Here is a 14,733-nt window from a genome sequence, read left to right as displayed (position 1 = left end):
ACTAGTAGTGCTTAAGGATTGAAATGAAGAGTAATTGTATTATTGTTATGATATGATACTTTTCTAGGAAAGGACAGAAATGCAAGGAAATTAAAGGCTTTGCTGTGCATCCTCAGACCAAAGTCTGTGTCAGTGTGAGCTCTGCCCAGTTTGATTTGATATTTAGATCTTGACATCTGGAAGGTGTAAGGTTTGTAGTAGAACTTACTACTCGTAGTAGAGACCGGTCAGAAAATACATCTAAACTTTGGTGAGGAAAGGGAGCAAAGGAGTATGCAAATAAGATCATTTGCAAAGGGAAGAATTCCAAATTTTTAACTTTCATCCAGCAAACCACGGAGGCATTAAATTCTGATTTTACTAATTCATGATCCTGGTAGAGGTTTTTCGTAAGGGGAAATTTCATACTCAAACGATGACTCAGATCCCATCTTGGCCTGCAGTTTTGTTTTAGGGAGCTGTTCTTTTTTTTTTTTTTTCCATGCAGACGATATGATTAAAAAGCAAATATTTTAACATAACTTAGTGATCTGAGCTATTACTGAAATGTCCACAGTTTCACTCTTTTTTTTTTCTCCTAGATTAAAGAAAACTTTAAAAATCTATTTGCTTTGACATATGACACAATATTTAAGAACTGAAATCATCAATTAAATCACACATCAGAAACATTTCCCTTTGGTAAAAAATATAGTGCTAGACGATGTACACTTTGAAATTGTTGTTAATGTTTAAAATGCAATCTGAAGTGCATATGTTATTTAAAGAAAAAAAACATAAATTACAAATTTTAAAAGTTTATGAAAAAAAAACCAGCAGTCATTTCTTAGCAAAAGCATTTGCAGAGAAATGTGTCTTTGGGGTTTGTGGATATGCATAGTTTTCTAGCATGAAAGCTGAATATGTTATTCTTTTTTTTTTCCTTTTTTTGCCTGTTTAAAATTGAGTAGATCTAAAGGAAACAGAGTCCTTTCAGGGTACCTGTAATAAAGTATCAAACCTGACATTTACATGAAGGTAGAGAAAGCCTTTGGGTTGTCACTGAAAATGGAAAAGGTGAACATTGACAAGATTTCAGATATATATATTTTTTTTATTCTTGGGAATGAGGGAAACTGAAGTTAAAAATAAAATCCTCGTATGGTCAACATGTTGGAGGAAATTCAAAGCCTCTCATAAAATAAACATATTTTAAGAAGTGTTTTAAATTTCACTGTGTAATTTCTGGCCAACAGAAATTACAGTTGTATCTTTGGAGGGACGTTGTGTCAGATCAATGGTCATTATGTGAAAAAAATAAACTGAAACCTGGATGCCTTTAACCCATTCAGCTGTTAAAATCTGAACTCCAAGGGGGACAGCTCTGCTGTAGATTCGCTACTGGAAAACTTTGATCCTCGGCGGTGCAATTCGAAAATATTTGGGTTTGATGTTACGGGAGATATGTAAAATGTTCCTTGGAAAAAAAACAAAAAGTACGAAGCTTCGCTCGCTTTGGCAAAGGAATTCCATCAGCGGTTATTAAAAAATACAACAGTTTATGTCCCGAAAAATAAAGGAAATTATCCAAAGCATGTGAATAAGCTAAAATATCCCAGCTTGGAGCATGCTGCGAGTTGTTCCTGGGCTAAATTTAGCTGCAACCTTTGGAGTCTGGGAGTCTGAGGGGAATTTCTGCAGTGCCAGGTGAGGGTGGTGTTTGTGTCCACAAGCACACCCTGCTGTAGCCAACGTGCCCCTTCTTTTCCAGCAGCATTATTAAGCAAAGCCGTCCATACTTCACCATGTTGTTACATGTGTCTGTCTGCTGATTATAAAATGTGTTAAGCAGTATTTAAAAAACAAAAAAATGCAGAGCTGCGCTTTGATTTATTCAGCGAACAAAACATATGCTCGCTGTTCTGTTCTATGTAATTCATATGATCAATAAAATTTTCTTTAAAAAGAGCAACTTTGGCATTTAGAAGGATTATGCTGCTGAAGAAAAAAAAAAAATGTTTCCCTCTTGCTGCATGTAGGCAACCTCAAGGCTCTTGCACGGAAATAAGTTTTTTGGCTGGCTGACGTCTATTTTTGTGTATTTGTGATTTCTAATCCTCAGGATCGAGGCTGTGCATTGTGGTTGTTACCCGCTGTGTCCCAAAGCCTTGGTGTACCCAGAGATATTCCCAGGTAGCTGCTTTCTTGCATATTCCTTCTGCTGAAACGTAATAACGTGATTCCTGCTAAAATCCAAAGTTTGGGAATAAACTTGAGTGAAAGCAATTGTTTATTTGGCAAGCCAACATGTTAGTGTTAAGGCAAATTTTATGTGTTTTAATACATTAGACGAAGTTTATATTTGCCATCTGTTCTTTTAAGATAACACAAAAGCAAGTTTTGAAATAGCATTCTTCATTGTTAGCATACACATCCCGTAATGATAGATTTTTGTTAAAAGGTCAGTGATGCTGCAATGGTTTGCAGATTTTTATTTTTTTTTTGATACACAGAAGGGATAAAAAAAAAAAAGCCAGGCCTGAAAATCACACCAAATTATTTAAACAATTTAATACTTAATAGTATGCAACTGCAGTACAGGATACACACTAATGTGGTACCAGTTCTTTGAAAAATCTCATCACTAAATGTATCACATATGCATTGTGTTACATTAGAATAATGTATTTTAATCACCCAAAGGAGATGTCTAAACAGCACAACTACACAGTCTTATTTAGCATTAAACATCCTTGTGAGCTGAGGTAACCTTATAAAATCATGCTTAAATAATGTAAAACACGAGGCGGCACAGAGCAATATGCATTTTTAATTAGTAAAGTGACTAATATCGAGTGTGTGCTTTGAGGTTTTTGTTTCATTAAAAATGTATCTGTTTTTCCTGCAGCTGAATATCTGTATTCTACACCTGAACAGCTTTTTAAAAGGCTTCAGAATTTCTGCAAGAGACCAGATATTGTGAGGAAACATCTCTATAAGGTAGTTGTTTGCAATAGTTTTAGATGATATAATGCCATATTGAAGTACAAAGGAAAAAAAAACCCTTAAAAAAACAACATTTAATTAACATACTAATGTTTAAAGGAAACATGCTAGGGAGGGATATTAGTCGTTACACTAACAAGGATTAATTAAACTGGATGCCAGTTGTATTAACCTAGGACTTATGAAATACGTGCGCTTAATGCATGCTACATGCTTTTTTTTAATTTATTGTTTTCTAAAATGACTGTCCTTTACATTTGGACCCAAGAGGCTTATAAAAATGAACCTGGATTAATGCAACTCATTAGTTTAAAAGGAAAATAAAAGAAAGATCCTACAATTATACTAATGAGGATAAGCCAACCTTCCTATACTAATTTAATCTTCAAAAAATGCAGGTGACAGGTATCAGGTGAGATTTCTTTGGCTTCTGGAATGATTTGAGTGATTTTGATAATTATCAGTATTTTAATTCTTTGCTTTCTAAGGTGTGTTGAGCATTAAAGTTTATTGGGAGAATAATTTACTGGTATTTATCATGTCCCCATCTTTGCAGTTGTTTCTGGAGAGAAAGTCCAGATTCAGTGGCAAAACTTCCATTCAGGTTTTGCTCAAGTGTTCAATGCTAGACCAACTTCCATGATTTTAAGTGGTGTATTTACACTGATGGGAGTCACTTTTTTTTTTTATTTTTTAAATTTGAATGTAGATGAAGCACTCAATTTTACATTATTCCAGTGAAGAGCTGTTACTGCACGATGCTGCTTTCAGAAGAAAAACTGCTGTTTTCTGCGTGCTGCTTTGTACATTTACAGCGGTTTTTGACTTTTACTGTCCTGGCTCTGCTGTGGGCAAGTTGGATACACACCACCCCTGCACGACAGAGGTGTTTCAGCTCATGAAAACCCCTGAATTCAGCTGAAAGTCCTTAAAGGCTTGGGGGTGCATGGAAATGCTCCTCATGTTAAGCGGTGCGACACAAATGCGGCTCTTGGAGCGTTCCCTGGCTGTCACCGTCCAGCCACACTGTTAATGAGCAAGTCGGGTAATCTCCTCCTTAATTTGGAGTCTCATGCTGCCAACAGACCCAACCTCATGCCTCCACCTCCCTCCCTTCCTCTGGGGACCAGAAAGTGTTGGGTCTTGCTGTGTGTCGTCTGCCTCTCTCCCCTTCTTGCACGCAGGAGCAGCGAGGGCTTAGCCCACGCCTTGACTTTTTTTGTGACCTAAAAATAGACGTTTACATAATGACACATCAAAGATGATGTTGTTTCTGCAGGAAACAGTTAAACCTCAAGAAAAAAAAAAAAAAGAGAGAGAACCAAAAATGCAATTTAACACCCAATTTCAAGCTCATTATCTTTCATTGTCTATTAACTTGGCAATGGTTCAGAAGGTAGCTCATAATAGTTTAAAATGCTGACTGAACACTTCCAGTGTTCAGCATTACTTCTTGAGTCAATAGTATCGTAGAGTTAGACATGGAGGCTTCAAAGGGAAAACAGTCCTTAAACGTTTACCTTGGCATTTCCCAGTGCTTCAAGCTCAGCTAATGGTTGTGTTCACATGGATCTTCTCCCAGCATGAGGATCCCCAGCTCCTGAACACAGAGCCAAGGCATGCAAAAAATACTGATGTAAAATAGTGCAGGTTGGAAATGTGGGCACAAGACCCGTAGGCATAATGCTGATTTGATTGAAGGATTTTTCTCTTTTTGAGAGAATTCTTTGGGATGATTTGTAGGCAGAAGCTGAAGTTGTTTATTCTGCCCCTCGTGCAAGGGCTTTGCAGATCTTCTGAGTGTCAGAGCTGAACCTCTGCAACAGGTAGCAATAGAGCTGAGTAAGGGATTGTTTTAAAATGAGAAAAGCAGAGCCTAATCCAGCACCTGTGAGCACCAGAGGAAAGATCCCTGTTGTCTTTAATAGGCTTTGGATCAGCTGGGAGAATACTGTTAGAGTTGTCCTTTTGTGCTACACCCACGTACACCTGGTCTTCCTTCACAATGGACCATCCACAAAACCTCCTGGGAAATGCTGACTTAGAGCTCTGCTGTTAAGGTTATTATAGCTGGAATGGTGCTGCTTTTTAAGGAAGCTGAAAGGACTGAAATCCTGAAGGCTACTCAGCTCTTGCACTGTATTTTCATTTTTTTCAGATCACTATAGTATTCTCTCTGCTATAGTGGACTAGAAAAGGGATCCCAGCACAAGAGTCAATGCTAAGCAGCTCCTTGTCTTTCAGAAACCATCCTGCTATAATGTCTGCATCGAGTTTATCAAATACCTTGTGAAATTTTGAAAGTGAAAACACTTAAAAAGCAAATAGCGATTTTCTCTGCTGGTTGGGAATTCTGCTCCATAGGTTTGGAAGAAACCACCTTGGCTTATCCTTTTACATATTGTTGGGATTTTATTCCTCAGGATATCTATGATAATTAGACAGTGGCTAATTAAACAGGTAGTTTATTCCTTCAGTTGTCCTCAGCGCTTGTGCTGACAAAATTAGGGACAGAAAGGAGATAAATGGCAGTAGGGCAGTGGGCTTAGGAACAGGACATGGGGAATATCCCTGTGAAAATGCACAGACCAAGGCATTAAACTGTAGTACCTTAACTCCACGGAAAAGATTCATGTTGGCACTTTTAAAAATGTCCATAATGTAAGCACCTGTGAAAACCATTCCAAATGATGTATTGCTCATGCTGCATATTCACACAGCACTCAGGGCTGGCTCATCTGCTTTTCAACCTTGCTTTCTGCCAGTTATTAGCAGAAGATTGAGATGAGAGGGAAGAAGATCTCATTTGCTATCAATTATTTGCTCTGTTCCAGTTTGATGGAATCAAACTCTAGTTCTGGGTGGTTTTGGTTGCCAAAGTAAGCACCAGAATGAAGTAAGTAACAAAAACAGGGCATTGGTCAGGGCACACCACAGGACCTGTTAGTGCCCTATCTGGTAGATCGAAAGGTAAAATAAAAAAAATAAAACTAAATGAAATAAAATAGGGCAAGGCATTTGTTTCCACATTATTTTCTTAAAGTTTACCTTTCAGTTTCCTCACTTGAGTTTCTTAATTTAAAACAGCATGTATAAAGAGCATACAGTGGAAAGGGACAAGAAGAGTTGCCAAAAGCCAGGCATGGAAGGAGCTGACAACTTTAAATAATCTCTCCCAGCCCTCCCAGCTGAATGAGTGCTGGTTGACATGCTGTCAGCTTCAGTTCCTACAGAAAAATCCTACTCTCACTCATGCTTGTTTAACAGAGAAAAGAATTTGGCCCACTTTCTGACATTCATCTTCTCATTTCCATCACACTACAGAAGCTCACCTGCCTATGAAAAGACACATGGCGTGATTTTTTTCTTTCTTACACCACTGCAGAAGGAAGTCTGCTGAATTCAAAGGGATTAAACTGCTGTAAAATCAAATTAAGATCCCAGTTAGACCATAGACATCTGAATTGTTTCCAGTCTCAGGGTTTGGCTGTACAGGGCAGTTCTAACAAAACTTCCTTTTTTTCTTTTTTTTTTTCTTTTCTTTTTTCTCTGATTTGAGATAAAGCAGTATCTTGGGTATTTCAGGGAAATGTGTAGAAGGAAAAACTGCTGCTGGTCCAGCTTTCATATTTAGGCAAAGCTAGGGAAGCAGCAGGAGGCATTCTCAGTGTAAGGATACAGGGCATTGGGCACTTGAGGATGCAGGGGAGCCTGATGCCAGATGTCCCTTCAGCCACTCAGCCCTGTTGTTCACAGCTCTTGCACAAGCCATGTGAGACCTGGGGATGATGCCTCTGCCTTTATCCTTATCCAATCCCCAGAAAAACTCCACGAGAAATGTCTTTTTCCATAAGCAGCCTGGTCTTGTGAAAGGTGTCCCTGCCCATGGCAGGGGTTGGAACAAGATGGTCTTTATGGTCCCTTCCAACCCAAGTCATTCCACAAATCTACGATGTGTTTAAATAATTTCCTGACTTAGCTCAGGTTTTTCCCACCTTCAGTTGCATTGAGTGCATTCTGGAGTTGGAAGCAGGAGCTCCCCATCCATCTTTACTCTACCATCCATTATTTTATAAACATTTGTCAAACATTTACAATATCCCAATCTTTTCAGTCTCTCCTTGTTAGTGTTATTCCATGTTTATATTCTAATCTCTCATCATTCAAGCCGTTCTGATGCTTGAGAGCTGTTTTTGTGCTGGTGTGATCATTGCTTTAGAGAATTCTAGGCTGTGCCATTGGTTTATGTGATGTGTAGTACTCTGATAATTCCCAACCTGTTCCTTATGGAGCCTGTCCTACTGTTTACTTTTTAATGGTGAATGTATATTGAGCAGATGTTTGCTTACAGTGTTCTCCAGATCTTCTATCCCGGGCTGATAAAGTTAATTCAGAGCTTTATAGGGTATGCAAATAATGCAAGTATTTCCATCCATCCTGCTGGCTTTCTGTTCATTAGCAGAGCATGTTTGCAGAGTTAAAAAGGAAGGAATTGTACTGAGTTTCTGCTTTTACCTGGCTAGCATTAGGTGCAGGTCAGAAGGAGGTTAGAAACACAAGAGAGAGACTTGTATTTGCCTCTTGAGCTGCTCAGTTTCCAGTGAACGTGATTTGAAATGGTTTCTGAGGTGGTTTAGATCTGCTTCTCAGAGCCTGTGGTCTCAATCTGCCTCTCAGAGTCTGTGTGGGAAGGTTTAGGAGCCTGGGAGCTCTGGAGTGCAATGTGCTGTGTCCATGCTCTCCCATGTCTGTTCCAGTGCTTAGGCATGTGATCCTAAGTAAAGTAGGAAAATATAAGGATTTTTTATGTGAAAGAAAAGTTCCATTACTTGTTTGGAGCTCAGAATCACAGACTAGTTAAGGTCACCAGATCAGCCTCTGCTCAAAGCAGGGCCAGCTTCAAAGTGGGATCTGACTTCAGACCTGGATTCTGTTGCTCAGGGTCACATCCAGGTCAGCCTCAAGTCTTGACACTTCCCATTCCCTGTGTATGGCTGATGTAGGTGAAATCCCTCTTTAGCTTAGGCATTTGCACAGGTAGCAAGGTCTCCTGGGCTGTGGGACACAATTTAAGTATTTTTGGTCAACCTTAGGTCTTGTGCTAGAGAGAGGTCTGCCTGGCTACCATGGATCCTCACTGTGGAAGAAATCAGCTGGCAGGAAGGCTGCTGGAGTTGCCTGATTTTGGGATCCAGCCACAGATGTATAGATACAATATGTGTGTAGATATATATGTGTGTAGCTGGCCTGCACCTGAACTTCTCCCCAGGCTTGCCTTGCTCTTGGCTCTCTGAGCTAAATACCCAGGAGACTTCAGATCTCAGGAAATCACAGAATCATAGAAATATTTAAGTTGAGAAAGACCCTTAAGACCTTTGAGTCCAACCATTAATCCAACACTGCCATGCTCACCACGTCCCCAGATGTTGGTCTGTAGCTCACAGCTGTTGGCTGCACTTGCAGAGCAGGACTAAAGCAGTTATGGGGGCAACTTTCAGCATAAACACCAGGACTTGGAACTTTTCATTCTGACAGTGTTAGATAGCTTCCAGGGGAGTTTTAGAAAGCAAATGAAAACTGGCAGATGAGCCACAGCCACTTCAAAACAGTAGATGGAGAAATGGGTCAAAGGAAATAGGAAGAAAAGTTGCAAAAAGCATGAAAACTCTTTTTCTTTTTTTCAGTAAAGTTTATTCAAATTACCTTGAGAAAAGAAGACTGAAATTGTTTTCTTACTGTTTTATGAGTCAGTGTGTTCTGAACCATCCTGTGCAAGGTACTGCATGGATTTGCATCCGAAATTTGATGGGTTTTGTTTAAAGACAGCAAGAATGAGATGAGTTTTAAAAGTCCAACATAAGAAACTGCAGAACAGATCAATTTGATCAGAGAAATACTGTTCCTCTGCTGAGGTGTATTAAATAGCTCTGCTTTGGGCCTCACAGTCCACCCAATTCATGTAAAGCAGCAGTGTCTTTTGATGGTGGGTTCCAAAGGTGATTGGAATTTGAAATTTGAAATTTGAAAAAAACTCCAGAAATAACTGCTACAAACTGTTTTCCATCTTGATTCTTCCCCCTTACTCACTTGTAGAGGGAAGGAGCTGGATCACAGAGTGGATCTGACCCACTGCAAATTGGCTCTGTAAATCACTCTGCTGTCTTGCCTGCCAATTCTCAGGTTTTGTGTGGAATAATAGTCTCTAAACCTTAATCTTGTTGAGGCAATTTTTTAAAAAGTGCATAAAATCTACACTAAATCAGTGTTGTGTGCTAGAACTCCAACTATCCTGAAACAGCCAGTCTGAATGGATGAGCACTCCTTATTAAATTCTGAAGGTTAACTCTGAAGTCTAATGATGGCAGAGTAGATATTAAGTGCTTCAGTTCTGATTTTAGGACACTAGAAACAAGTTGATTATTTCATGAAAGATATTGTGCTGCTACTGACATTATTCTGTTTGTTCTTCATAGGAAGATATTGCTTTATGTGAAAAGTTTGCTTTTGATCTCCACATATTTAGGAACTGTTGATGGAATGACAGTGATGGGATTTTATCCCTTGAAAAAAGTGAATGTCCAGACCTTTGCAGAGTTATCACTCCTCAAAAAAAGGAGATTATTCTCAAGTCAAGCCCAGACTGATGATGGTCAAGCAGAACTAAGCCCTCTCTCCTGCTGGCTTGTGGTTCTGCCATGTCTGAGGGTGAGAGGGGCATGTTGGTCCCCATGGGTGTTCAGTCCCTGACGTGTCCACCGAGACCACCAGTGGAGCAGAGGGAGCAAATACCTGACCTGATGGCCAGCTTACCTGTCTTAAAATAAACCCCACTGGATCCACCCCGTTTTTAAATAACACCACACAAGTGTTCTCTGCCCAACTGGCTTCCACCCCTGCTGAAACCCTTCCTGCTGAGAGATGTCCCCTTTGTGTCCCAGCCTCTAACAGGGTTCTGTGTGCTTCTCTCTTGTGCTTCCTCGCAGGGCGAGACGGCCGGGTTTTCTTGGGCAGCGCTCGGCAGTAAATTCAGGTCTCTGCTCGCAGCAGAACCGAGGGAAGATTTGTGACAGATGGGGCTAAGTCACAAACTTGCAGCCTCAGGCAGAATTGTGGAAGTTTCCAGAGTGTGCCCATATTTACCTGATCAGAGAGAAAAGAAAATCTGCAGAGGAAGCCGAGCCTGGCTGCTTGTCATAGCTGACACAGAGCCATCTGCCACAAACCTGTGGCGGCTTCAGATCTCCAATCCCTGCCACCACCCCAGCTCAAATTAAATACAGATTCTTAGAGACGTTATGATGGTTACACATGTCCTCGGCATCACATGCAGGAGACTGTTCAAAAAAAATATGTGGCCTGTTGTGTAACCGCACTCATGTATCCCATATGTGGTGCCACATTGAATTTCCGGTTGAATCTGTTTTTATCCTTTGTACTGGATGACATGGTGCCTGAATTCTTTCTTTTCGCCGACACGATGGCAGCCAAGCTGCAGCTTCAAACGCTCACACTTGGCTGAGTTTCTACCTAGGTTGCCAGGTTATCATTGGAGCCTTATTGTGTCCTCAAAGGGCCACAGGGCCTGAAAGGAGGATCCGAGTGCTGCCGGGCTAATTGGGCAGCCATCTCTGGGTTGTTGGGAGGCAAAGGGGCTGCTTGAGCTCTTCTCTCTCTCTTTTTTTCTTTCTTTTTTTTTTTTTTTATTGCAAATTAATGACTCTCTGGCACAGGGGTTTTTAAGTGAAGGTATTAATAAGGGGTCTGGCAGGTAATCCCATGATTCGTGGAGTTACATTTGCATTTAATTAATCTTAAAGAAAGCTGAAAGATAAACAGCTGTAATTCAAACTAGCATGGGAAATATGCTACATGATGCCATCTATCCGATAAAATGAAAGCCGAGACACTTGTTTTATTTCTCTCAAGGATGGAGAACAAACAGATAACAATCAAAATACTTCCAATAAAAACCAGTAGTTTAAATGTAATGGCAGTTCATCAAGAATCTTTGCATCCAGTTGCAAATACAGTCTTTTAAAGATAAATCACTTATGATTCCAGCAGTCAAGCCGCAATATTTGTTGATGTAAAATGTTTTGAAGATGTAGATTGTACAATAAATTTTTAATAAAGTGCCCACTGCAATTTTTAATTAGCATATCTCATTCATGTATAAGTGTGTACATCTATCTGTATGTTTATCACCATGCATATCCTTGTGTCAGAGTCAATGAATGCAATTGTGTCTTTATCTGATGAAGTAGAATCTGGTTTGCAAGCGATAATAAAACCTTATGACAATTCCAAGATTTTCAACTCTGCTCTGGGAAGAAGCAGGAAGAGGACTCTGGGTAAGGTGTTATGATGTGAATCCTGGTAAGACTTGTCTTTGCAGACAGGTGTGGTCTCAACTTGCCTTGGATCAGGCAGGGCAGCTCCTCTCCCTGAAAGGGGTGAAAGGCACATTCCACTCTCCACACATGCCTTTGTCACTTCTGACACCATCAAGATGCCAAAATGTCATCTTTCATCGTGAGAACATGTGGTACTTCTTGTTAAAATTACTCCATGAAGCAATCAAAAACAACCCAGGGAGACCCAATGGAAAGTGTTTGGGTGTTCTCCTAGCACTGCAGAGTTGCAGGAAATCACCTCTCCTTCTTTCTGCTCAGCCAAAGCCCAGCCTGGCTTTAGGCACTGGGTTGGACAAACGTGGTTTTCTCCAGAGTGTAGGTCTCGTGGTCATCCTTGGCACAGCCAAGGAACAGGACTGCCTTGCACTCCTACCCCAGTGTATCAGAGATGTTCACCAATGCCATCACACCTTCCACCTGCAAACTGGAATATTTTTGGGCTTTACAGCTGGGGAAACTGAGGCATGGTACAGTTAGAGCAAATTGCTTTGAGTATCACAGTGAGTCATTCCCCAAACCAATAAAAGGGAAAGAGGAGATGCTGTAACACTGCACTAGGGCTTGTGGTGAGCAGACTCAAAACATCAAAGCTGTGTGGTTTGCACCAAAGGCTCCTGCTGTCCTCAGGGCACACCCTCATCAGCCCCAGGGCCAGAGGAGATCTCACCCAGCTCCTCAGTGAGGTGGTGCTCTGCCCTGCTGACCCTCCTGGCAGTGATGCTGCAGCCATGCCCAGCTCTCTGATGAGCAAGGCTCCATCTTGGTGGAAAATTTTTCCCTTATGAACCCTTCCAAGTAATGTTTTATAATAGAAACACTGTGAGTAGTTTAATTGCAGGGTAATAAATAGCAATGCTGTGTTATCTTCTGATATTTCTTTACATTCTTAGCAAAGATGCACAGCTGCTCTGGAGCAAGGATCCTGGAAGTGTTCAAGGCTGGGTTGGATGGGGCTTGGAGCAGCCTAGAAGGTGTCCCTGCCCATGGCAAGGGATTGGAACTGGATGAGCTTTAAGATTACTTCCAACCCAAACCATTCTGATTCTGTGTCATTACCACATCATGGACCTGCAGGTTGGCCTTGTCTCAGGGGCCACCCTGGCCTGTTTGAGGTCCTCAGTCAAGACACTCATGAAGGTTTTTCAGGTAGTCAGAGGTGATTCTTGTAGGGCTTCCAGGTAGGCAGAGGCTGTAAATACTCTTCCCCCACAGAGTGTTCCCCTCCAGCCCTGCAGACTGACACAACCTGCAGTGTTTTGCCTCTCAGTTTCAGCAGAGGAAACGGCACTGTCGCCCTGTGCTGCTTCATTTCAAGCCTTCACTTCAAAAGGTCAGAGGGACAAAGGGGGATCTCGGTCCTGTTGTTCCTACACACATGAGTAAGTGGTGAATGCAGACACCTAATCCTGGGAGTACAGCGAGAGAATTGAACCTTGGCTTACTTTCGTATTTATTGATGTTTCACCTGCACTGACACAGCAGTGCCAAGGCTTCAATAAAGTTTCAGTGCAGAGTCAGTCAGGTTTTCCTGACTCTGCGAGCCTCACCAGGCAGCACCCCAACCTGACAGCTCCTCCTGCATCAGTAACAGGCCAGGCACCTAATCCTACAATCCTTTTGTCTTAGCATTTGAGATCGCAGGAAACACAGGTTTATTCCACATGAGAATTGTCTTTCCCCGTATAATAGAGAGAAAAATCCTAAAACAACTGGGGAATTCTGTAGCAAACCGTTTCCAGCATTCCTAGCCCCTCTCCAGTGCTGCAGGCACAGCGAGGAGCCGTGGCACCAACCAGCTTCCATCCCTGTTTGCAGCACTGAGACCTCTGCCTCAGCTCAAAGCTGTTCTGAATTAGGTGGTTAGATTTTTCTAATTGCCTTTTTAAAGACCGAGCCAGCAGTTCATTAGAAATCACGGAGCAAATTCTGCTTCTCTATTACACCAATATAAATCTTGAATGAATTTATATCAGCATAACTGGGAGGGTAGAATGTACCTCCCATCTTGTTCCTCAGATTATTAAAAGTTAAAGGGCCTTGAAAATTAAATTCACCTTTCCCTGTTCAAGCTGTTTACTCTGTTTTTTATTCCAGGAAGGACAGTTGAAAATAATTAACCAACCTCCTTTCTGCTCATAGGCACTTTTAAGTTGAGTTCTCATGTACTAGCCCAAGACTAGTTTGTGTGGAAAAGACCAGAGGGCATTTTCTTTCAAACAAATTGTTTTCATGGGAATAATTTCCCAGAGAATTATATTAAAACCTTTCCAAGAATCCTTGATTTCTGAAAAAAAAAAAATCCTCTTATATATCCTTGATTTGAGGGACTTGGCAATTTATTTGCAGATATAAATGAGCACCTTAATGAAAGTCCTTGAGGATTTTACTTTCTAACAGGCTAGTGTTATTTAACCGAAATACTTCTTAGCAAGGCTTCATTTTGCAGGAAAATTTTGCCTCTGAGTTACCAACCCTTGAAAATAAGGTTTTATAATAGAAACACTGATAGAACTTTAATTATAGGGCAATAAATAGCATCGCTGCCGAATCTTCTGATATTTCTTGCGATTCTTAGCGAAGATTCGCAGCTGTTGCTGGAAACTGATAATCAAGGGCTGTAGGGGTTGGGAGTTGTTCTCCCCACCCCGCGGAAGCAGCAGCGGAGCGGAGCGGAGCGGGAGGAGGCTGCGGGATGCCGCGGGACGCGGGGAAAGAGGGGAGGGGATGGAGGGAATCGGGGATCGAATATCCCAGCCGCGGAAAAAGGCTTTCCCGTCCCCGTGAATGGCCGAGACGATGGAGGTGTGGGCAGAGCAGGTTAAACGAGGCCAGCGGCAGCGGTAATGGTAAAAATCAGAAATAGTAAAAATCAGAAATGGTAAAAAAAATCAGAAAAAATAAAAATCGTGGACATAGTAATAACGCGAGGGGGTTGAGCAGGGGGCGATGGCTGCGGGGCTGCCCCGCGGTGCTCCCCGCGCATCCTTGCGCATCCCGGCGCGGCGCTGCGGGCGGAGCGGAGCGGAGCGGAGCGCAGCTTCCCGGGAAGCGAGGCACAGACACACCGCCCGACACTCTGTCATCGATATTACCGATAATAAAAATACTTTGACAATCAGATTGTTCTGTGGCATTGCTGTATACAGAGAGAATAGAGAAAGGCTTCCCCCCCCCGCCTCCCCCGCCGTGGATTTTCCGCGGGTGCGGAGCGGCTGCCCGCGGTGCGCAGCTTTCCGCCAGCCCTGCGCGCCTCCGGCCGCCCGGCTGCGTGTCCCCTACGGTTCCTCAGCAAAAACACAGCCCCAAAAAACCACCGAACGAGCAAAAAATCCCC

The 14,733-nt window shown here is 41.8% G+C and overlaps 1 protein-coding gene across 10 annotated transcripts in view; it reads left to right on the top strand.

Annotated features, from left to right (window-relative positions):
- QTMAN (queuosine-tRNA mannosyltransferase) overlaps positions 1-14,733 on the top strand; it is a 197,184-nt gene that overhangs the window by 157,137 nt on the left and 25,314 nt on the right. For 5 of the 10 annotated variants that reach the window (XM_085067148.1, XM_085067154.1, XM_085067147.1 and 2 more), the window contains 3 exons: positions 2,102-2,172; positions 2,888-2,979; positions 9,969-11,137. In XM_085067148.1, coding sequence (XP_084923274.1) covers positions 2,102-2,172; positions 2,888-2,979; positions 9,969-10,052 — 247 coding nt within the window. In that variant the 3' untranslated portion in view covers positions 10,053-11,137. Of the gene's footprint in view, positions 31-67; positions 191-2,101; positions 2,173-2,887; positions 2,980-4,913; positions 11,138-14,733 lie in introns of those variants that run through there. The other 5 variants (XR_014853547.1, XM_085067151.1, XM_085067150.1 and 2 more) reach the window with 5 other exon arrangements.

This window comes from Lichenostomus cassidix, chromosome 7 (assembly GCF_008360975.1).
Source record: "Lichenostomus cassidix isolate B80296 chromosome 7, HeHo_3.0, whole genome shotgun sequence".
Classification (NCBI taxonomy): domain Eukaryota; kingdom Metazoa; phylum Chordata; class Aves; order Passeriformes; family Meliphagidae; genus Lichenostomus; species Lichenostomus cassidix.
This window is presented reverse-complemented; position numbering and strand designations above follow the sequence as displayed.